The sequence below is a fragment of the Vespa velutina genome, chromosome 21, assembly GCF_912470025.1.
Source record: "Vespa velutina chromosome 21, iVesVel2.1, whole genome shotgun sequence".
In the NCBI taxonomy this organism is placed as follows: Eukaryota; Metazoa; Arthropoda; class Insecta; order Hymenoptera; family Vespidae; genus Vespa; species Vespa velutina.
The window spans coordinates 3730830-3755204 of NC_062208.1; the positions used below are offsets into that span (position 1 = coordinate 3730830).

The window sequence follows — 24375 nt, forward strand, 5'->3', positions numbered from 1 at the left end:
TAACGGGAAAGATAGGGAGGGGGCAGAGGCAGAGAGAGACAATAGAGTTAAAGCATTCCTGGCGAACAGGTGTCTTTTGCATACTTTACCAATCGATATCTCGTTCGTTTATCATATATGACAATTTTACATTTTCAAGGCAATACAACAGAAATCATGTTGCAACTAGAAACAGTTTTTAATCTATTTTGAATTACCTTCAAGTTATTCTCTATTCTCTTTCAATTTTGAACAATCCTACGGTTCATACTTTAGCCGAATATTTCACTAAATTCAGATAATTTCCGGCAATCCAGTTTGCCGATGATGATCTATTTCCTTCGTTATTTTTTTCATCTTACTCTTTTACGAAGCTTTCTTCTTCTTCTTCTTCTTCTTCTTCTTCTTCTTCTTCTTCTTCGATAGTAAGAGAAGACGACAAGTCGAACGAGTTGTCGATTACACTGAAATCGAACAATTTTATTTCATTGAGATACCTCGAATAGATAAAATGAGATAAAAAGAACTAATATATGTACCTATGCAATGTCTCTATATGAGAGAAGTTACATCAGCGAACACGAGATTCACAATGACTTGCACGGCCACGAGCTCCTCGTATATATAAAATTCTCTCTCTCTTCTATAGTAGAGAAAGAGTGAGAAACACTTCCCCCTCCCACCCTACAAATGCTCTTTTCTCTCTCTCTCTCTCTCTCTCTCTCCTGTTAAACCTTCCTTTTACTATATCGTTTTACATCTTATCTTATTCGGATAAAAATTCCTTTGTTCTTTGCCTCTTCCTTTATAAAATCATAATTTTTCTCTATAAAGTCCAATCAACGTTAAAATCGGAAATTGATAAATTCCCTGGCTTATTGGCTAGATAACATAACGAAATACAATTTTTCGATTCGAAGAATTATATTCTATACGAAATTCAATTATTTCGAAATGTTAGAAATAAAACGAATTTGTAACTTTGTTTCGTTCTTACGTCAGTAGAATCGTTCATCGATCGATATCGCCGGCCTAGTTCGATCACCGTTTCAAGATTCTATTTTAAGTACAGTACGATCTTAATCGCGACGTACTCGTCGATCAATCCTCGTTAGCGATAGACGAAAGCATATTGTTTGCGTCTTCCTCCTATTCCATCTTACTCATCGTGCTAAGAACGACCGCGAAATTTTATGCCAGTCATTCTAATCGTTATCATTTCTTACGTTTTCAAAAGCAACCCATTCATGAAATCAATAAATCAATAGATCTTGATATAGCTGAATAAAAATAATTATCTTGAAAAAATGCTTGTTTATTTAAATAAGAAGCGAAAGAAGATAAAAAAAAAAAAAAAAAAAGAAAAGGTTTTCCTTCCAATGTACACGTATAATGTAAAGGTTGAGGAAAAATTAAAATATTAATAATTCGTGAGCGATGAGCAATCGAAATTATCAAATAATTTAAGAATGAGGAAGTAATTTGCCTTTGTAACATTTTCATTGCTGAGAATAGAAGCAGTGTAGTTATATCCTGACGCCTGTAATATTGGCGAATTTTTCCTCGACGGATCGTTTCGAACGACAGATTTAAATTGTTAAAGAGCAGAATTTGATAATAATTGCTTCTTCTTATTAGCAGTTCTTGCCAATAGATTATCCTCGGTAGAAGATATTATTGTTGGAAAATGGCGAAGAAGATAATTATCCGACCGATATACCACATTTCTCGCACGGTCTCTTTGCTCTAGTCGATTTACTTAAGAGTCCGTATAAAAGGTTTACTAAAAGAGAAGGATTTGTCTCTCGATAAAGAATACCCGTTGTATCGTCTATGCGGGCGAATTCCTCCGTTATGATATATGCGAGAGGATTCAGGATTTCCAATCGTCGTAATCGATTGGAAATCCTGAATGAGAACGTTCTTTAGAAAATCTGAAAAGTACAATATAGCCAATCTTCTTCTTCGCCTTTCGTTTCCAACAGTAATATCTTTCGAGGATTCTCCGTTAATCTATTAGCAAGAACTATTACTAGGAGGAGCTACACCAACCATCATAAAATCATACTCTTTAAAAATTGCCTGAAAACGATTGCCCTCTCGAGAGGACGGATCGTTTCGAACGAATTCGCCCCATATTGCAGGCGTAGACGCAACCCAGACGCTACCAAGGTATCATTATGTAATACTTTTAGTTCTTAGAATCTTTCTCGATAATCAGATGCACTTTTTAACGTCAAAGAACTAGGAGGAAAAAGATCATAAACAGTTAACTGCGAACTAGTCCTCGTTCAATTTGCACGTCTCTTAATTTGCACTTACACGTCAATAACTTTCTTTGACAAGCTTCTTCCATTGCAATTCTCTCGCCATGATATTGTTAAGTTTCTTGCACAATTCTTCGAGATCTCTGAATGTAGATTTATAGATCGACGAGGTGAACTTAAAATACGAAACGCAACGCTGGCAATGATAAGCGTTAACTCGTTCAATATTACCTTTAAACATTACGTTCGAAATTACTTCTAATGAAAAGTCTCTTATACAAAGTCCCTTATATCACGGCCATGAGGGATACTTACAAATTGTGTAAATGTTCCATACGCCGTTTAAAGAATATTTTTTGAATGCTGCCGTGGAATTGGGTTACAATTTGATCGATTATAATACCGACGAGACCATAGGTTTTTCCAAAATGCAAACTAATCAACGAAATGGATAGTGTGAAGGATGAGTGCTAGAGCATTCTTGAGGCCTATCAAAGACAAGAACAAATTTTTAATTCTCTCTAGAGCGACGAAGATAGTGATCGATCGAAAAAAGTAAAATTGCAATTGACGTTGAATTCGTAAAGGAAGGGAAAAAGGTACTTTGTTAGGGCCAACAAAGAATAAAAAAAGTTTTCCCTTTCGATCAAAAACAAAATCAGGTGCTCTGAATTAACCGGAACTGCTCTCTGGCGGTATAGGACCGAAAGATGATCTAAATTCTTTAGGAATTCGAATGATCGAGGATCTTATTTTATGAGATTTAATTTATTAGGATCATGCGACCGTACAAACGTTGAACTTTTTCATAAACGAGACCGTCAACTATAACGATAACGATCTCATTGGTTGACTACATCATCGAAAGGACGGTCTGTTGGCCGATAGGATAAAAAATTTGTAAATACCGATCATGACCAATGGCCATTTTTCGATATGATAAAGGAAGATTGGTTAAGATTTCCAACTTAATTAACTTGATTTTATTAATATTATAAGTTATTATAATAACTTTCATTTATTTCTGTTTCTTAATAAATAAATATTATCGCTCGCAATACAGAGAGAGCCTCTCTCCCTCTCTACCTCCTTCGCTCTTATTTCCGTCGATCCCCGTCCGATACCTATTCCTAGGTACGATTAATAATAATAATAATAATAAGAGAATTCTCATACTCGAGTACTGAAAATAAATACTCGAACTTTGTCGAGATGATACGTATACGTATACTGTTGTCTGTCCGTTGTCTTTGGTTATATGTATACCTACCGCAAGTCCCTTCCTTATTTACACGACTCACCACCGAACAATATTTAAATAAATACAGATAAATATGATAAGAATAATTATCTATGGGATAGGGTAAAAGGTGCTTCTAAAGTGGCTCTACCACATAGTCTTTCGCAACATCCAAAGAGACGCGTTTACGAATATTATCAGTGAGAAGATTCCATAAGCTTGCCAACTGGTGGCACCTGAAAATATAATCGATTAAAGAGAAAGAAATAAGAGAAGTAAGACAAAGTCGAAAGAGAAAAAGAGAATGACGATATTATTGTTGTTTTACCACTTTCACTGTATCGAATACAATCGTCCAATTCTTGCGACATTATGTAATTCTCGGCACAAGTACAGCGATCTTAAAAATCGAAATACGTTAAGAGGCAAACCACTTCGTATGAATTTAGATCGAATAAAATATCGTACCATTAGAACAATCGACGTTCATCAGTTCGCTCGAATTGGAATGCTTGTACGTTCTTGTCACGCACTCGTTATGAGAGACGCAACGTTGACCCAATCCTAAAGGCGAACGATCTATTAAATGTCGGATTAAAAAATATTCCTTAATGTTATATTCGACGAATTGTGAAACTGACCAACGTCCCTGACACATACAGGTCCACGACGATGGTAATCCTCTATACACGTACAAACATTATTCTGACAGACGGTATTCTGTAAGAATTCCTGGCACTGCAAGTTCTCTTGGCAATCTTCGCCAACGGAGTTGGCTGCCTTCAAACACCTTGTACCGTCCTCCGAAAGTACGTAATCGATTTTACATCTACAAACTTCCATGCATTTCGTGCTCTTTGACACGCACTCGTAATCGTGCTCGCATTTGTCACCTAAATCTGTAGAAAGGTATTGCAGATATCGCGCATTAAAGTACGTAGAAACGAAAGGAGATTAGGTGGAAAGAAGTATATTTAACGGGGTATGCGATATACTCACAAGCGTTCTTTATGCATTTTGTTCTCTCGGGATTCGAATGTTGACGATGATCGCAAACGCAGTAACCCTCCACGCAGTAACTGTCCTTGACGTAACAATTATTGTTCGTTTGACATATTCTACCTAGCCCTGATAATGGGAGAAGAGATATATGAATTGGTTCTAACATATATTGATTGTTCTTTGATTATTTTCAAGAAATAGACCAACCGATGGATTCGTAACACCTTCCGTTTACGAAATGTGCCGTGGAAGAACACTGGCAAACGAGATTACGACACTCCGAGTGGAGGGTAAAGGTCAAATGACATTGTACATTAGCCACGCACGGATCCTCGATGTTGTCGGCCACTACGAAAGAAAATATATGAGAAGAGTGCATAGAACTATAGATTTTAAAAAAGAATATGATCTCGAAGTGAGAATAAAGGAGTCGATAAAGAATAATAATCGTAAAACCGCTAAATGAGGTCGATAGGAGACTTCTCGGTTCGTTCATACATACATATAAATTGCTCTCCGTCCCTTTCTTTCGTTCTCTTTGAGTTTTGCTGGATCGGCGAGCACGACGGACGAGACGATACGCTCCGACTGAGGCGGGAGCGAGAGCGGGAGCGGGAGCGGGAGCGGAGAGAGAGAGAGAGAGACCGTGAGAAAGGGACGAGGTAGGAATAGGGAAGAGCACACACAAGGATCGGTAGGATGGAAGAGACTCGTTGTACCTTCGGAGGTCGCCGACACCGATTCAACCAACGCTCGAGCAAAGGGCGATTTATCAAAAGGTTTCTGGGGCGGTTTAGTTGCGTCCTCGAGTAAAACTACCTCTTTATTATCATTCGTATTAACTTTCGAGAACAATCGAAAGGAATCATCTTGGAAAAAGAAGTCTCCTTTCTCGTGCCTTTTCTTTTTCTCAGAAGTTTAATTTTGAAACAATGAAAAATGTTAATGCCTTTTAACGTGGGAACGGGGTAGGTAACGTTGATACCTTTCAAGCAGTGGAAGTTGCTGTGATTTCTGTAAACGACGTAGCCGTCTTTGCAATAGCAAGCCTCTTGATTCCAGCAGTAAGCGTTTTCCATGCAATCCAAATCGTAACGACATGTCGCTAGAGTCTCTGAAAAAAAAGTAATAAATTTGGCTAGACATCGAAGGACCTTTGTTAGGTTTGCTCTTACGTATGTGTCTTTGCTTTGTTTTTCCCGTTCTTTTTTTCTTTTCTTTTCTTTTCTTTTCTTTTCTTTTTTTCCCCGATGGAATAACTTCATTTCGAGCAGGAGTGTGTTAACGAGGCGACAAAAATCCGCGTGAAAAAAAAAAAAAAAAAAAAAAAAAAAAAAAAAAAAAAAAAAAAAAAAAAAAAAAGAGAGATCGGTAGTTCCTCAGAGACGTTACGTACGAGGTGGCGATCTGCGATCGTTGCATCTCGAATAATCCTCTAAGGGTAAGGAAATGGTAGCACAAACGGTGACGGGCACGAGGACGAGGATCCTCGAGAGACCGATCACCATTCTCGAGACGTTACAAATGCCTCCTCCTCGTCTTCGTCCTTTTTCGAACGTTCCATCGGCACCGTCCTCCTCCTCCTCCTCCTTCTCCTCCTGTTGCTTCGACAGCTCCACCTCTTTCACGATCGCACATCCGAATCGCACGGTGAAGAGGACGTTCTCTATCTGTCTCTCTTTTTTTTCTCTCTTCTTCGACGTTCTCCGAAGGCCGATCCTTCAATGGATGATGCTCTTATTGTTTCGATCGCTTGCGCAACACGATTATGCGCTTTGTTCGACGCCCAACGCGCGTACATACATACACACACACACACACGTGCATACACGACTTCGTTCCTAATATATTTGCACGCCTAATCGGTGTGATTTTTCTTTTCTCATATAGTCCATTCCAACAAACGTGGAATGGATTGTCGTGTCGTTTTTGAATCTCCCGCGCTTTGGAATCAATGTTCGTAAGATAAAGAGAGAGAGAGAGAGAGAGAGAGAGAGAGAGAGAGAAAGAGAGGAGAGGAGAAGGACCCTTTTAAAAATAATTAAATGCCTAGCCGCGATGTTTCGGTTCTGTTAATCGCTCATGATGGACGGTCATTTTTGTCACGAGGCTTCATCCATTAGGATTTTCTTCCTCTTTCGTGTTATTGTCGTCGTCGTCGTCGTCGTCGTCGTCGTTGTCAAATGCATAAGAATAATCCACAATGTTTACATAAAAAGATTGTAAGAGTCTACGGTTCAGAATTACGTCAGCGTATCAGATAAGTCTTCATTGACTAAGCGAGTAAATTCGACGTTCGTTGATAGGAAAATAAAAATGATTTTATTCGTAAAAGATACCGGAATGGTTCCGTCTATTTTCCCTTTCGAAACTCATTAGAATTAAATAGATCAATATCAGACGGGCCATAATCTCATCGTTTCTACTTAACTAATTACAGACACGAGCCTCTTATTCTACGTTCGAAACGTTCACCTAACCGGGAGAGAATCAACAGCGTAATTCCGGCCTTCTTCTTCGGCCTCGGCCTTTTACGATTCCTCGTGAAAAAGAAGAAAGAATTACTGGGTCGCGAGAACGGAACACAATGATCTTAACGAGCTATCTTCCCGTTGGACGGCGGAGATTTCGAATAAATAAGAAAAAATGTAAAATATACGAAATCAAAAATACACGACTCGATAGAAATCTTTAGAAAATGGTCGACCATTTCGGAGTATAGAACGGTTAGAAAAATTTATTGTCGGTTGCCACGTACCGGTGGGAGTTTCGTCTTACAACCTTTCGGATCGATAATTCCTTCTCGACCTCGAGAGAACTAACGTTAATCGATATAATTCGTGCTACAAGAAATTTTATTGCTCGACGCTGGTAAGCGAGTATAAAGAAATTGCACAAAGTTGAGAATAAAAAGACAACAACGTATGGGCCGATAAGTTACAAACGATATTAAAAACTTATTCTCACTTATGATTAAAGATCTGAGTGTCCACGTGACCATGAACACTCCCGCAGATAAACATAAAGTAATAAAATAAAAAAACGTAATAGTAGTAGCAGTAGTATTAATAAAAGAAGTAGTAGTGGTAGTAGTGGTAGTAGTAGTTGTAGTAGTAGTAGTAGTAGTAGTAGTAGTAGTAGTAGTAGTAGTAGAAGAAGAGGAATAATAAAGAAATAAAGTTAAGCACGTCACACTCACGTCTCTGCAAAAGATGTTGATGCTGTCCGTGCGCGAGGACGACTGATGTTAGCACGAAGAAACATAGAAAGACTACCGGTAGAGCGGCAGCAAGTCCCGGCGCTCGAATCGACAGTGGTGAGGACCACCGTTTCTTCCTCGTTCCACCCTCGCTCCTCCTCATCCTCATTTCTTCTTTCTCCCTGTGATCCCAGATAGAGATAGATTCCTTCGTTTTTTTCTTTTCTCGTTATAGATCAATGCGAAATAACTATTTAACGACGAAAGATTACACGCACGTCTTTCGCTCGTCTTTCCACGATTCTTCGGCAATGCCTTTTTTTCACTATCTTATCTAATCGTCTATGAGAGAGAAAGATAAAGAACGCGTTGCCGCAGAGTTATATAGTATCACACTTTCTATCGTTGTAAAAGTGTCTGTACGAGTAATTCTCACGAGTATCTTTCCTCGACGCTGCTACTAAACGGAATCATAATTGCGTCTATACCAGGTGAAAATCATCCGTGATAGGATTGCCGCTAGCGATGTGTCATCGGTTCTTTCGTGGAAGGAGAAGACGTGGAAAGTGGTGGGACTTTTTCTTTTTTTTTTTTTTTTTTTCTTTTTTATGTAGCACCCAAGTCCACAAAGATGTTTCTCTACGTTCGTGCTTCAATCCACCTGATTGTTCTTAAATCGAACGAGTTAATAGCTATTTTAAGATGGCGTCACAAAGTGATGCCTTTCTTTTTACAAATTTAGAAGAAAACGATATAGACAATTTGTTAAAACGGATAAAATGTTATTAACTCTCGCTCTCTTTCTCGTTCTCGCGCGCTCTCTCTCTCTCCCTCTCGTCTCGATATCGACGAATACGCGTGTATTTCATAAAACTTTTACGTAATATACGTATTCACAGAATCAGAAAATAATTGAACGCTCTTTCGTAGAAAAATCAAGCTCTGATAAAGTTTTATAAAAGCACTCTGTAAACAATTTGTCTCTCTACATATAAACTTTATATATATATATATATGTATATGCTATAATAACCATAATATAAAACGCATAATACTCTCGGAATAAAATACAAAAACCTTTCTCCATTGCTTTCTTTGAAGGCAACGATGTGGGGGGGGGGGGGCGAAAAAACGAAAAAACGAAAGAAAAAAAGTAAAAAATAAGAAACAAAAAGAAATAAAAAGAAGAAAAGTAATAACGAGAGTTTCTTCCCACTCGAAATTTTTTCTTTGGTATCACGTTGTTCTTTTAATACCGATAAAAGATTAAGATAAGTTTTAATAGTGTTTAATCGAAATCGAACAATAGCTGAAGAATTAAGGGAAGTTAAAAATTATCGATGACGTTTACGAAATGCTTCGATATCGATTCGCCGCACATTTTTCAAATCTTTCGCCATTCCTGCATATATAGGCTTCCTCTCTTTTTATCTTTCTTTTACGCATAACAAACGACTTCTTTCTCCACAATTTCTTCTACTTCGCTCGTATAGTAGCCACGTACGTCGGTGAGTAAAGAAAATTAAAATAATTAAGTACTTGGACACTCAATCCGCAGATTCATTTTAACCTTCTTCTTTCGAGGAAAAATGAGTTATGTTTAGTTATCTATTAGAAGGTAGAAGCCGTAAATGATCGTCGAGAGTACGATCGCGATGAGAGAGGAATCGAAACTCGTTAGAACGCCTGAAAAAGAAAAAAAGAAAGAAACAGAAGATTCGCAACTTGTTTCAGCTCCTATTTCTTTTTGTATTAATCTTCGTTTCTTCTTACCTGCGTTAATGCACTTGTCTCCGTCTATAAAATAATCTATCGCGCAATCGCACAAGCTGCCAATGCATACAAACCCATTTCTTTCCAAATTCGTATAATTTTCATCCTGGTAACAATCGTAATCGTGCTGGCAAGGCTCGCCGATGCCTATACAATCAAATATATTATAATCGTCGAAGGAGGATCTCGTTGACGAATGAATTACTATTTTATAATTTAGACGAACGCACCTCTGCTAACGATGCATTGTCCGAGTTCCTTCACGAAATGTTTGTTCTTTGGGCACTGACATTTATTCTCGAGGCAGATCGAGCTAGGGATCGCAGAACACATGCCATTCTCTGTGCAATGTTCGTTGATGGTGTCCGCGTAAGGAATACAATTTTTTCCCGACTTATCGATCGCGGCTTTCTCGTTACACCCACAAGTCTTCTTATCCGTACAAAAGGCTCCCCTTATGTGATAGCACTCCTCCGATTTCGAGCATAGATCGCCAAAAACTGTGTGTGTGTGTGTGTGTGTGTGTGTATGTGGAAGAGGCGGAGGGAGATTAAATAAAAGCAATGGAAGATAAGACGTTTTAGCGACGAGCTCGGATGAATTTCATGCGTTTCAACTTCTTACCGACGGTCTTCCAGCAAACATTGTTCACCGCGTGATAGCCATCGATGCAAACGCATTGTTGTCGTAAACAGGTCGTATTCGCTTGAAACATCAAACACTGCTTATCCTCCGTGCAGGAAAAATTCAAGGATTTAGCCACTGTAGAAAAAAATCGAATCAAATTGCCGACTTTTCGTTATTTATGCACAAGTTCCCTCACCTTGAAGGCATTGCTGCTGATCCGTCGAAGACACATAGCCTTTAATGCATTCGCACTGACTTCGACTTGTATTGCAAAAACTATTATTTAACTTGCAGTCTATCTCGTGCTTGCACGTGTGATAAATCGCCGATACTGAAACACGACAAACGAGGAATTAACCAGATGACAAAACGTTCAAGATTTAACGATTCTCAATTGGAAATACCGGCTGGTTTTTCTTGCTGAGTAGCTAATTGTAACCTGGAACAATTTTTTATTTGTCCTTGCTCGTTTTCACAAGCGCAGAATCCTTGCTGACACGTCGAATTCTTCTGATCTTTCGAGAATAGGGAACAATCGGTATCTTTGTGACATGGCACGGATGGATCTGTAATCAATGATTTCATGAAAAACTTTGAAACGGGGAAATACGGTAAATCGAGAATTCACCGAGCTTAGAGCCAAGTGATTCACATTAATTCACGAAGAAACGTTGTTGTATAGTAACGCGAGACAAATTTTTAGCGTCGACTCATCAAGATCACCGTTTTAATCTCTTCAAGGATATTGCGAGTCGTACGCAGCGCAATTAACGCAACGATCAACTACCATAACCATAACACTTAACTATTCGAAACAATTTTTTTCTTCGATCGACGACTGTCCTAACCTCACAATACCGATACTCACAATATCGATACGCCGATTATGTCGATTTCTGGATAAATTTATCTGAACCGAAAACAAATAACTGTAACTAAATCTTTGTTGACTAACGGTGACTAAACTTCAATGTCACGTTACAACGAACAATTTTCTTGCAATAGAAATGATCGTAACCGGCGTATATAAATAAATATATTTAGGCGTATGTCGTACGGAGGAAAAGTTATATCGAAGGAAAAATCTTTTAAAAATGTTATGACAGATTAGAAGCGGAAAAGAAAATAAAAAAAGAAAGAAAAAAAAAAAAGAAAAATGGATGGACGTATGATTTATCCGGAGGCCGCGATATGTTTGTTGTTATCGATCGATTTTACCGTAACACACGTTCCGGTTTGCAAGACTAGGCAAAAGAAAAAGATCCATGCCCGTTAAAGTCATTCAAATTTCATTCGACGCAGGACGCAAACTAACGACGATAAGAAGCAGCAATGCTCGATTAAATTTCAATGCAATGACTCACATACACGTGCACCGAACAAAAAAGATGTAAGAAAAAAATTACCGATGTTTAGGCCATCGATCGGACGATCGATCAGTAGGAAAATACCAAAGAGAAGGAGATAACTTTTCATGATGACAATGACGATCGTCGATGATCTCTTTTCCCTTTCTTTTTTTTTTTAACAAAAAAAAAAAAAAAAAGAACTTTTACTTTTGCAGGACAGAAGGCGTTTCCAACGTAGATGGCATCCGACTGGTGGAATACGAATCCGAGTTCTCTCTTACGAAGGTCTTTTTCCCACTCTCTCGGCGTTGCCTCCTGACTTTCCCTCTCTATCTTTCTTCCTTTCTCTCGCTCCCTCTTTCACTATTTACTTCGCATCAGCATTTGTGATTCTTATACAAGGTGTCCCATTCGACCCAAACGAAGATTCACTTTATTAACGGGCAGAAATGTTTATCTTTTCTTTCTTTCTATCCTTTCTTTTTTTTTTTCTTTTTTTTTTTTTCCTTTTTTTTCGAAACCTCACTTCAACCTTTTTTTATATCATCTAGTCATACAGTTTTATCCCGTATACATGGGAAATCTCTTATATACGTGATTTATACTTGACACATCGATACTTTTAAAGCTTTTTTATTTACGCTAACGCCGGTGCGTTACGGATGTATACGGATTATATTCTAAACGGGCCGTTACAAGTTTATCCCTGTGCATACGTGAGAATTGATAAATTTTCTCTTTCGAAGTTTTTGCCTAGGTCGGATCCACTCTCCTCTCCCCGTCACCGCCATTATTCCTATTACGTTCAAGTGAAATCAAAAATGAAGGAGATCAAATATTAATGTTATCTAAATTTTATATATACCTACGTTCCTATGCGACCTTCTACGTCGATTACAATCGACGTAAGTCAAGAAGCATGTCATCCACGTTTATTGTCCATCAATTCTTCTTAAATCGATCTCGCGATACGTCGGAATGAGATTTATTAAGAAAAAAGAAGAAATTATCGTCAGTATTATCGCCGATAAAGACCTCGCGCACGTTCTTATCCTTCTCCGGGTCTTCATTTCCGTCTTATTCAAAAGTTTTCTAGATTGTGACAGGCAACGTTGAATAGATAAGAGCTCGTATTTCCTATGCACACTGATTTCAAACAATTTCCAAGTTTCGTCGTTCCACATAGGAGAAACTTTGTATGTCTCATATCTGTGCTATTTATGATGACCTTTATTATACGTCGTACAATTTAAAAAACTGATTAGCTTCATACGTACATACACGTAATAAATTATAATTGTACCGACTGAAATAAGAAACTGCTAACGTACGAAAGGCTTCAGTTTCGATCAAGATGCATTTATCCGAGAGCTTATTATCGAATCTTATATCGAATCTTTCACCAATTGCACATTAAAATAGAAGAAGAAATGTTCGTTAGAAATATACATGTATATATACACACACACATATATATATATATATATATAGCAAAGGAGATAGATAAAGAGATAAGCATTATCATGGAAAGGTGTGCAGGCATTGGAGTCAATTTAACGTTTGTATCTTCGTCATTCGGTCGAAGAAGCCAAGCACGATGCTCCGATTGTTTCGCGATTGAGATATCAAATTATTTTAGATAAAGATTTTGTTCAAGTTATTTTATATCCTTAGAGCTTGTACGATGAAAACGATTATGCGACGACACGTTGTTATTTTCCTTTGTCACGTCATTGTTGAATTTCTTTCGTGTTCAGCGGAAGGTAAGTGCTCCGTTAAGTGCATTCTCGGTGATTAATTGCATTAACATTTTGCATTTGCATCTTCAAACGTTTCCTATCAACTTAATCATTATTTTTATCATAGACAAACGAATTGGAATAGTATTGTTCGGGGATCCATGCGAGAGGGACTTCAATTGCATCAAGAATGCATATTGCCGTAGTCAACGCATCTGTCAGTGCGAGCAATATTACTCACCCAATCCTGAGAAGACGGTTTGCCTAGCCAGTAAAAGATTCTTTCAGTGCGAATTAATTAGATATGATGATTAAAAGGATCTAACGAAAACGTACGTTTCTTTCGTCTTTCCAGCAGCCGGATTAAGTTGCAACGATGACTCTACTTGCGCTACCATGTCCAATGCAGTTTGTCGTCAAAATGTATGCAGTTGCAAAGACGCGTTTACCCTGGATATGAACAATTCGTCTAATTGTATAAGTAGTAAGCTAATACGCTCGCATGCTTATCGCTATCATCGACGGAAAATTTTGAAAAAATAGGAAGAAAGATTAGAGAACTCAATCGATACGTTTGAACGTAACTCGATCGTTTTATCATACGGAAAGATTTACACTCCGTCGATCGATAAATTATGATTACTCTTACATTCTTGTTTTCTCTTTTTAGGACCATCGAAAGAAGGGGATGCTTGTCAGAGAAGGGACGACTGCGAGGAAGCTATGGAACGAGCAATATGCATCGATAATAAATGTCGTTGCATCACTGGCCTTCGTTTCGTCAACGAAACTGGCAAATGCATTCAGGCTCGTGGTAATCCCTTCATCTTCATAATAAGGATAAATAACTCGTTAAAAATATGATAATAACGATGATCGTCTTTTTCAAGGCCGATATAATACATGTACCAAAGATTACGAGTGTTTCCTCGACGATGGTACACCGAATGTTTTGCAATGTAAAAATGACGAATGCGTTTGCAGAGATAACGATCCTCGGTGCAGTAAAGGTTAATGGGGAATTGGTTTAGCCCCTAATAATTTTTCTCATGCGTTAGTATTTTACTACTTTTATCCCTTATTTTCGTTCTTTTTTTTTTTCTTCTTCTTTCCTTTAGGCTCGTCCATTGGAGCGACAACGATAGGGCTAATCGTATCGACGATAATCGTAACACGGATAGCGTAATTAACATAAGAATGCATTGTTACGACTTTAGTAATAGAAAAACGACGCAAAAGTTTTCTATATGAAAATACAATTTTTGTCCTTTCTCTTTCTCCTCTTTCAAATAAAACCAACTATTGCGCCAAAGAAATGTTACATTTCTTTCTCGAATTTTTCTTTTTCAAAGTTGGTTGCCATTGTAAACTAGCGCACTCTGTATTCGAATCGTAACAACGTGGTAAAAGATGATGGACGGTGTTATAAATTATACGGATCATTGCGAGACGATAATACGATAAAAAGAAAAAAAAAAAAAAAAGAAGAACAGCTTGAAAATAGATTTACGCATCAGGAGAAAAAGGTATGTGCTTGCAAATATAAAATGTGTTCGTTGGATAGCAACTTTTAAAAATGCATTACACTCATGATGTCGAATCGTATGATTCGAATGAAGTGAGGTTAAGTCGAGAATGTTTGACGAAAAGACATCGGAAAGACTTTTAAACGTTAGCTAGTAGTAGTGGATCAATTATACGCACGATAGTATCTCCGATCGGCATTATTATGGCACATATTTTACATGGAAAATTTGAAAAAATGTTTCATCTTTTTTCCAGCAATGTCGTTCATCGTAAATACAATACGCACTACTATACGTACTTGGAGCCCATTAGTGACTACAGTACGGTATCGTTATCATGCAGACAAAATTGCTAGAGGTCCGTTGATACGAAGGTACGGTTACGAAGATCCGATAGATATGAAGGGATTATTGCCTCATACCGGAGGAACGAACAGACTTCCAATGCCGATCTATTGTCCGGTGAACGCTTGGCAAGAGAAGAGAGCATTATTTGGACAAAATGATTACATCGATATTCTAGGATCTGAACATTTGCACCCTACAAGAATACTTTACAAGGTACCATCTTGGTTAAGAGGAGTTAAAGGAAACGAATATAAAATATTATTGAGAAAGAGGAAGATGTGGAAATCTGGTATCTTCCCTATCGCAAGACCGACCAAATGGAAAGAAATGCAAAAGAGGATACGATATCTATATAAGAAATTAAACAGGAAGACTAAAACTGGATTCTCTAAAGACCAATAAAAAATTGATGATATAATTTGTTATATCCAATAAAACGTATTTAAATTGAAGAAGTCACTTATATCTGCTGAAATAACATTATTCTTCGTGTGCCATTATCGAACATCGTACAAAGTATAAAATAGCGAATTTATTTATTTGACAAATGATTATCCATCGGATATACGATAATTTCACAATGATCAAGATCGCAAATAGTGTTATCGTTAAAATACTTTTCATAATTATTTACTGTAAAAAGATTTGACAGCTTCACACGTATATACATAATCAAGCAGAAAATTATATAACAACCGAAAGAAGATATATATATATATATATATATACACACATACACACGCACACACGCACGCACGCACACGCATATGTATGTATCGAGCAGAAATATCTTCTAAGTACAATTAGGGTAAAAGCCCTACAAAAATCTTATGCAGATCTACGTTTGATTATACGCACGTATTTATATGTGTGTATATATATATATATATATATATATATATATATATATATATATATATATATATATGTATATATATGTATATATATGTACAAAATAATTGCGAGTATTGTCGATTTCCTTAAAAAATATCTAGGATCGTTAATACGTTTGTTGATGGTGATAAGCCTTCGTAATAAACGTATGAGTTACGTACGTTTATATACGTTTATATAACATGTTCCGCGATGGTTCCATAACATAAAAGTAGTAATAACATTGTTGATTCAATGTCGCGTTTCAGACAGTGGATTATTTTCATTCAATATGCTTGTGGAATATTCGACAGGTATCTTTAATAACAATACGTACGTTTCAAACATACATATCGTCTAGACTTTATTGCAAGTTTTCATAGTAAAAATGTAATACTGCTTGAATATACCTCGATACTTGACTCTGCCATAGAGATTAAAATCGAATACCTGTCCATACCATCGCGAAGATATAGAAATAGCGACAGATCAGATTAATTCGGTTAGAGTTCTATATACATAAAATAATGGCAGTTACTTAAATTTTTAAAAAAGGTCGTTCTTGTAACGAGCAATCGGTGTGTAAAATTTACCTAACAGTGTCTAATTTAAACAGGTTCATAAATGATTTTGTAGAAACGATAGCAACGTAGTTTCGTAATGTTTACTAGCATCTAAATTTCGAAGGCTGTGCCTTTCGTTTGGATAAATTTGCAATTGATACGGCTTGCCAGTTTTTACAAGAGCATTAATCAACTGACTGGTATGGAAAAAGTGAACATTTTCATCGATAAGTCCGTGAATGATAAGAAGTCTGTTCTCTTCGTCCGGGAACTTGCTAACGTATGTTAAAACCGAACCAGTCATATAACCGTGCGGATTATTCTGAGGAAGGTCCATGTAACGCTCGGTATAACCGGTGTCGTAAAAGTTCCAAGATGTAACCGGTGCCCCAGCTATCGCCAACTATTAACATTAAAAAATTTTTTTAATAATCTCTCATTTGGACTCATTTACAATTTAGAAGGGAGGACGTACTTTAAATACATCAGGATATTGTATCAAACCCATAAGACTTAGGTATCCGCCGTAAGACCAACCGTGAAGAGCGACACGATTTAAATCTATGTATCCCGTCGTCTCGGCCAGCCATCTTAAAACTTCGACCTGATCGTTTAATTCGACGGTTCCCATGCGACGTTGCAAATGACTCTCAAATACCAATCCTCTATGCTGCGAGCCACGAGAATCGATTAAAACAACGCAATAGCCTTGCGCAGCCAGCATATGCATTCTTAAGTGTCTCATACCCTATTGAATAATTAATCCTTTATATAATCGTAAATGTATTAGTTTCGACCGAATACGGGAGAAACATATCGTACTCACTTTAAACGTATTGGATACCAATTGTACTTCCGGACCACCGTAAACGTTTAATATCGTGGGATACTTGATCCCTGTTTGAAAATTATGAGGTTTAAAAATCATCGAGTAAATTGTATCCCCCGACATTATCTTATAGGTATAAATTTCTGGCGCAAATAAATCTAATTCGGGAGAAGATGGTTCCAACAGGTAACCAACCGGAGTAAGCGTTATACTCTCCACCGTCCAATCGGATTGAGATATCCTAAATACCTGAAAGCACAATTATACGTAGATAACATTCGACGTAATAAGTTAACAGATATCATAATTAATTCATAGATTTTTCATATAATCTCAAGTACTTGGCATATGGGAAATGTTTTGATGGAGCTGTAGACGGTAACTAGCATAGTGCATTCCTTATTGAAATATACATTATTATAACTGTATCCGGGCCTCGTTAAGAGTCTTATTTCCAGTGGCCGACGAAGGGAGACCGCATAAACGTGTTGTTCCAACGGACCCTCTCTCAAACCACAAAAATATACGATAGAATTGCTATCGTCCACCCACAATTTTTTACCCAATACTTCCCAATCGCCTTGAGTCAGTGCTATCTTCGATGTAACGCGTGGCTGTAAAAAGATACTATCCATTCGATCCAATGATTCTTCAACACCATTGCTTAAGCCTAAAGGAACGTCAGGTAAATGAGATTTCAATCGTTCAAGTAAAAAATTGTTATTAAAAGTCGAAAAAGGAATATTTTTCTATACCAGTTATGCTGGATGTTATAAGATACAAGTGTCGAAATTCCGACTCCTCGCTGCCCCAAAGAAATTTTACTTCCGTCGGTTCGTCCGAGGGCAAAAAGTAAAGCAGATCGTTAACGTTCACCCAAACGGTACTCTGCTCGGAATATAAAACCTGAACGCTCGCAGAGGAAGATTTGGTATTGTATACGCTCGTAGGAGGCTCAGAAAAATTGTCGACCGATAATAGAACCAGTTCGAGCTTTTGTTGTTTCCTATCTAATAACTGCACCCAAACGCTGTTATTTAGAGAAAGAAGAAGAAGAAGAAAGAAAAAAAAAAAAAAAAAGAAAAAAGAAGGGCATTAACGACAAAGGATGTTGTTAATAATTTTTTTTTCTTTTACACACATATATATATATATATATATATATATATATATATGCGAGCGCGTTTAGGACGAAGTGTCGTGCTTACTATTGAGCGTCCGGCGTCCAACCAACTCTAACCATATATTCCATCCAAGGAAACATAATCTGTAGCGGATACTGGAGTTCTAATATTTCTACGTCAACTATCTGCAAAGTTTCCGTTAATCGGAATTGCACCATTTTCAAATTACTCCTAGCGTTTGACGTGCCAGCTCTCGGAAATCTAAATTCATCTATTTCCTCGGAATTGGTCGTTGAAGGAAAACAAAAGATTTTCACGTCGCTTTCGTCGACCTCTTCGTACACTATTCTATAAATGCCATCGTTAGATTTTGGCTGCCACCAAAAACCTATATACCTATATATAGGAATGGATCGTCAGTTAGAGGGTAAATTAAAATTAAGGCATACATAATACGTATAGAGTGATCAAAGTTACAAACCTAGTAAATTCTTCTTGCATGACATAAGAAGGGGTACCGGCAGTGAGAGGATCATCGGTTAGACTTCTGCCCCCTTTTCTGGCATGAGTCAATCTCACGGATGATCCTGTAACGCTATGAGACAAATATAAGTCACCGGAACAAGTATAAGCGACCAATGCATTGTTCCATGGACAAATTTGAGGACACAGTTTAGCACCAGAAGCCGATATTCTAATCTCTGATGGAAACAAAGGTCCAGGCTAAAAGTCAAAGAGAAAATAGATGAGTATTCTTTCCTTAAAGAGATAAATCCTGAAGAATGATCTCAGATTAATTACCATAAAGCCTGTGTCTATACATTGATATAAACTACTTGCAGCTGGAAAAACTAACTTGCCACTTTCCGCATGAATTTCATAACTGGTTATACCCCAAGTAGCTAGCCTCTTCCTTTCCCATAAGAGCTGCTCCTCCCTCGACAATCTATTTGTACTGGATACGCTGAAGCCAAGTCGAAGCAAGAAATCAGAATCGACAAGATTCTAAGAAAGAATGAAAGATTCTTATCGAATGTCTTACCTCTGAAAATTTGCTTCTATAACTGGTTGCCAATGAAGTCGATACCCATTGGCATGATCGGAGTGTGCAATATCGACATATAAAAGTGTAGTTTCCCAACCATTGTTCGGAGTACTGAGAAAATATATTCTGGTGCTAAAACGTGAAGTGAGTTTTTAAATACAAAAAAACTTGATTATTCGATAAAAAAGATTCGGTCAAAAGCAAGAGATTTACCGTCCATCGGGTAAAGATCGAAACGTTATGGATCCAGGCACTGATCCCGCCGATACACCTGACAATCTTCTCCTCAAATCGCTAACTACACCACGTAATTCTGGCCAGGTTTTTTTCGCGGTAGCATCATCGGAGGATCCTATCCGGTCTACGCCTTCGTTACAGGCATCCATATTTTTTGCTATAATTGCACGCTTCTCCTATCTCCTAAGTCACGCGTACGAGATGCGACATCGTGAAACGCTCATGACGATCACCTGTAACGATTCGCGACGTCACTCTAAGATTTATCTCTTTTTCTCTCTTTCTCTATATATACATGTATACATATATGTGTACACACAAACAAACAAACAAACAAACAAACACACACACCCACCCACACACACACCTTCCTCTCTTTTCCTCCCAAAGACGTTTCTTATCGCTCCACGCACCTTCCTACGAGAACGATAATTTTTAGGTTATTTCCACCGCCGTCCATTCACTTTCACCTTCCTCTTCCTCCTCCTCCTCCTCCTCCTCCTCCTCTTCCTCCTGCTGGTCTTTGTCTAACACTCTCGAGATCTCCCTTCTCTCACGAAAGCACGATATCTCAATTTTTCGCGATTTGCGAATGCGCGTGCTTTACTACCGCCAAAAATCTCTTCTCGCTCCGTTAGAACGGCGCAGCATGACAACTTGGTTTTTTTTACTAGCTCCCGCTACCCTCTCCACTCTCCTTCGCTCTCCGTCGATCGACGACGACGACGACGACGACGACGACGACGACGACGACGCGACAACACAACCGAGATAGCTCGTTTCGTCTCGTGGATGCCGGCGTGCGAGCCAGATGGGAATTTCTTTGTGATACCTGACGTGAAAGCGACCGAATCACAGAGGAAGGGAGAGACCGAACGGGAGTAGGAAAAAGAAAAGATCTTTCTTTCCTCTTCGCGGACAACGCCGGCTTTTACTTACTTCTTTTTTTTTCCTTTTTTTTCTTTAAACGAGCATCCAAATAGTTCCGCCATCTTTTTTTCGCGACCAATCGCCTCGTGGAAAAAAAATGTCGACATCCTCCGTCAATCGTTCGACCAATCAACGCAACGGAACAGAAAACTTTTTAAACAACGAATTGATTTATTTCGTTCGTCTTAACCAATGAGATCGAAAGATCTTTTCGAGTATTTAAATGTTAGATGCATGTGCGTAAAATATTAATGTTTAACACTTCTGCGCCATCTTTTGCAACGTTCTCGATCACATGAAATTTTTAATCTGGTACACGACCAATGGTAGTTAAGCGTACACGCAGTTTCTCTATGCGAAAATCCCGGCAAGAGCGAAACTGATATCGAAACTTTCTAATGCGCTATATCAATTAGTTTTGCATGATAAAAGAACGACGAGCGAGGACGTTATCGTTGATGACGCTTTAACAAATATCGAATTGCGTACAATTTTAAAGATCTTTCTTACACCCTCACCGATCTCGTCTATGTCGAGATATTATAAAAGATATCGACCAATCACGTGCGAGACAGAGAGAATAAATAATCGGGGGTATTACGAATGAAAAAGTCAATTTCCTATTTGACGAAAAATATTGAAAAAAAAAAAAAAAGAAAAAAAAAAAAGAAAAAAAAAAGAAAAAAGAAAAGAAAAAGGGAAAAACGTGGATCGTCGTTTGGTTGATCGTGAACGACGCGTAATTTCGCGTTCCAACGAGAGATAAAGACACGCATAATCGTCTCATTATTATTTCATCTTATCATCGATCGTATAATATCTCAACGTTTATGCCGCAATGACGAACGACAAGGAACGGGCCGAATGTAATTCGCAGTTTCAGCGTCATTACCGCTGGAACTTTTTCAAGAACATTAAATTATCTAAAAGAAATTCGTGGGAGGTGAGTAAAATTTCCTTCCGGTTAGCTCCCAAAGTTTTAATTTTTCTTAAAAATTTATCTCGTTGTATGGCGAAAAAATGACTGGGAGGTCAAAAAATAAGAAAACTGCGTTGAGACGATGGAATCGCGGCGGTATATTTCATAGGATTCTCGTCGATAAAATCCTTCAAGTGCCAGGAAATTCGATATATTAATTGGAGAAAAGCCTCGGCCATGGAATTCGCGCGCGGTTCAATCGAGATAAAAGCATCATTTCGAATGCGACGAGAGCGCTGCCCAAGAGACGTAGCTTGGATAGTAATGGTTGAGGTGATGCTGCTGCTGCTGCTGCTGCTGCTGCTGCTGCTGCTGGCGGCGGCGGCTGCGGCGGCTGCGGCGGCGGTGATAGAGGATACGGAGGGAGGAGGTGACGGTCGAAACGATATTCCAGCGTGAGTTTATTTTTAAAACATCGTCGAGCCGACGGCAGAGCTGGACATGTTTAGGGCAAAGACACGAAGAACGTACCCGGAGAAAAAAGGGAGAGAGAAAGATAAAGAGGGATACATGACTGCCTGTTTCTTTCGTTTTTCTTTTTTCCCTTTCTCTTTTCTTCGTGAACGAAGAAGAAGAGCTCGTCCGTTTTAGCGGAGTAGGAAATGTCGCGTGTCTCGTACGTACTATCTCGATAGTCTACACGTAGCTGCAATTTTCTATCCACTCTCTCTCTCTCCTTTACGAGGGCAGTATATTTCCTTGAGATATAAGGAAACGTCTTGGTACCGAGAATTCTTTGGGGAATTCTTTTTTCTTTTTTCTTCGATACGACTTCTTCCTCCTCCTCTTCTTCTTTTTCTTCTTCTTTTACCGGAAACCGGGTCTCGCCGTCGTCCCTCGTAAAACGATCGCTTTTCTACGGGAAATGTTTCTCAATGTCTCGGACGAGAGACACTTTTATCGAGGAAATCGAAATTATAAAAATGAATAATAGTAAAGTTAGTGCTCGTTAAATCGATATTTTCTCATTATATCTTCTTAATACGACTCGATGGAAAGAAAGGAGGAAAAAGACAGAGAGAGAGAGAGAGAGCGAGAGAGAGAGCGAGAGAGAGAGAGTCGATGTCTCTCGTTTCTTACCTTTATTAAGTTTTGCATTGGGCTGTACGAGGAAGAAAGGAAGAAACCCGTAGAAAAAGAAGCGGGCATTTAGGCGAGCCCTCCAGCATCAAAGATTTAAGCTCTGCGACTCTTTGCCCTGCCGTTCGCGTTCGTTCGTTCCTTCGTTCGTTCGTTCGTTATTCTTCCTCCCTTTCTTTTCAACGTTTGTCAAGAGACCTACCACTCTCTCTCTCTCTCTCTCTCTCTCGAGCCATCTCTCTCCCCCGATCCTACACTCAAGGGGCTGGAGTATTAAACAAGAGTATGGAACGAGTTACAGGAAACGTGCATTTACTTGGGAAATGAGAAAATGGATTAGAAATACGCGTTCGGTGGGAAATTATCTGTGATACGATTTTCGTGCCTCATTTTTCCTAACGCTCTAGAGAACGATGGTTTATTACTCAAAACGATCCAGACGTTTTTATACGCGGAAGATCGAAAGAAAAGTCAAAGATACTCTGTATGTTCTAGATACGAGTATACCTTTTAGTTAGTTGGCATGCAAGACCAGCAAACGACATACTTTACTCGGCTTCAACTTTCTCCCTTTTTCTTTTCTCTTCCATGCTCAAGCCAACGTCTTGTCCGAGTCGCTACATAATGCAGTCGGCTATATTGAATATCACGTCGTAGTAAAGTGATAACGAAATCCTCGAAAAGCCCCTCGAGCCGACGTACGCGGAATATTACAGAGCAAAATCGAGAGTGTCCGCGACGAAAAAAGGAGAAAAAAGAAAAGAAAAACTTTGGCGACTCTTATTCTACGTGTATTTTTTGTCTTGAACGGAAATACTATAAAAGCCTACAAATGTTTGCATTTTTATAATGGTAAAACAAAGTTATCTCTCGACGAAAGTATCAATACGTTGGAAGCAAAAAAAATTACTTAAAAAAAATCTCATCCAAGCTCGTTCAACTAGATATATCTTTTTAAAATTCGTCCGATTAACCGCGATATCGCAATTATCGAGTTATCCTCGCGCGAAAAAGGAATAAATAAACGAGCCATCGTAACTCGCTCCCTTTTCTCTCGCGTTTTCACGAGATGAAGAAAGGAAGGAAATAGAGTAGGAGGACGCTCGTGTCAGAGCAGGGGTGTGTCCGCGAGAAGATTTGCGCTAAACGCCCTCTCGCACCCTCTTTTCTACCAGGAATGTGCGGTGTGCGGAACGAAAATATGCCACGATCGAACAGAATCCTGAGCTTTTAACATACAAGATACATATATATATATATATATATATATATATATAAAATATATATTCGACAAACAATAATATCCATAGTTTAGCGCTAAAATATGCTCTCTAGGTATTAAAAAAGCGACCACGGATGGCGTAGCGCAATCGATTTCGTAGAAAATAAAAAGGCTCGACATACGAAAGAATTTATCTAGGATTGTCCGACCGTTCTCCCCTTTCTCTATCTCCTTTTCCTCGTCGACGATAGAAAGGCTATAAGAGAAAAGCCGCACACACACGGTCTATATTCCCTGAAGCAGCCTTTTCTCAGGTCGAGCTGCTATTTAGCAGACAGGAGCGTAGGTAACGTGTATACCCCAGGGGGTTTCAATATCGATCTGCTTTCTCCTCCCTTCTATATATACATATATATATACAGGCCCTCCTTCCCCTCATCCTCC

At 38.4% G+C, this 24375-nt stretch overlaps 4 protein-coding genes across 9 annotated transcripts in view; 2 read left to right on the top strand and 2 right to left on the bottom strand.

Annotated features, from left to right (window-relative positions):
• Positions 1–3200: 3200 nt before the first annotated feature.
• On the bottom strand, positions 3201–13619 carry LOC124956368 (prion-like-(Q/N-rich) domain-bearing protein 25). The gene is made up of 16 exons (XM_047512086.1): positions 13512–13619; positions 12302–13439; positions 11494–12232; positions 10492–10653; positions 10284–10418; positions 10085–10222; positions 9691–9960; positions 9461–9607; positions 7688–7918; positions 5438–5602; positions 4696–4836; positions 4486–4614; positions 4128–4385; positions 3955–4050; positions 3815–3886; positions 3201–3722 (listed from the first exon to the last, which is right to left on the bottom strand). Exons 3-16 carry the CDS (start codon positions 11561–11563, stop codon positions 3634–3636), a joined length of 2103 nt encoding a protein of 700 aa, XP_047368042.1. The 5' UTR covers positions 11564–12232; positions 12302–13439; positions 13512–13619; the 3' UTR covers positions 3201–3633.
• Positions 12912–14449, top strand: LOC124956250 (rh5-interacting protein-like). 2 transcript variants are annotated; one of them, XM_047511788.1, is made up of 6 exons: positions 12912–13199; positions 13303–13446; positions 13531–13659; positions 13846–13989; positions 14066–14185; positions 14294–14449. In XM_047511788.1, the coding sequence occupies exons 1-6, from the start codon at positions 13121–13123 to the stop codon at positions 14359–14361; spliced, it is 684 nt and encodes a 227-aa protein (XP_047367744.1). In that variant the 5' UTR covers positions 12912–13120; the 3' UTR covers positions 14362–14449. The 2 variants fall into 2 exon arrangements, with proteins under 2 accessions (XP_047367744.1, XP_047367745.1); XM_047511789.1 differs by having other exon boundaries at positions 12935–13199; positions 14066–14228.
• A 91-nt stretch (positions 14450–14540) lies between these two features.
• LOC124956251 (39S ribosomal protein L51, mitochondrial) lies at positions 14541–15501 on the top strand. Its single transcript, XM_047511790.1, has 2 exons — positions 14541–14701; positions 14958–15501. The coding sequence occupies exon 2, from the start codon at positions 14960–14962 to the stop codon at positions 15449–15451; it is 492 nt and encodes a 163-aa protein (XP_047367746.1). The 5' UTR covers positions 14541–14701; positions 14958–14959; the 3' UTR covers positions 15452–15501.
• A 13-nt stretch (positions 15502–15514) lies between these two features.
• LOC124956238 (dipeptidyl peptidase 9) overlaps positions 15515–24375 on the bottom strand; it is a 31334-nt gene continuing 22473 nt past the window's right edge. For 2 of the 5 annotated variants that reach the window (XM_047511759.1, XM_047511758.1), the window contains 10 exons: positions 19697–19953; positions 19481–19615; positions 19240–19402; positions 18920–19161; positions 18523–18834; positions 18070–18344; positions 17656–17984; positions 17312–17563; positions 16961–17233; positions 15515–16888 (listed from right to left, as the gene is read on the bottom strand). In XM_047511759.1, the coding sequence (XP_047367715.1) occupies positions 16541–16888; positions 16961–17233; positions 17312–17563; positions 17656–17984; positions 18070–18344; positions 18523–18834; positions 18920–19161; positions 19240–19402; positions 19481–19615; positions 19697–19869 (2502 nt within the window). In that variant the 5' untranslated portion in view covers positions 19870–19953 and the 3' untranslated portion in view covers positions 15515–16540. Of the gene's footprint in view, positions 16889–16960; positions 17234–17311; positions 17564–17655; positions 17985–18069; positions 18345–18522; positions 18835–18919; positions 19162–19239; positions 19403–19480; positions 19616–19696; positions 19954–20075; positions 20640–24375 lie in introns of those variants that run through there. The other 3 variants (XM_047511756.1, XM_047511755.1, XM_047511757.1) reach the window with 3 other exon arrangements.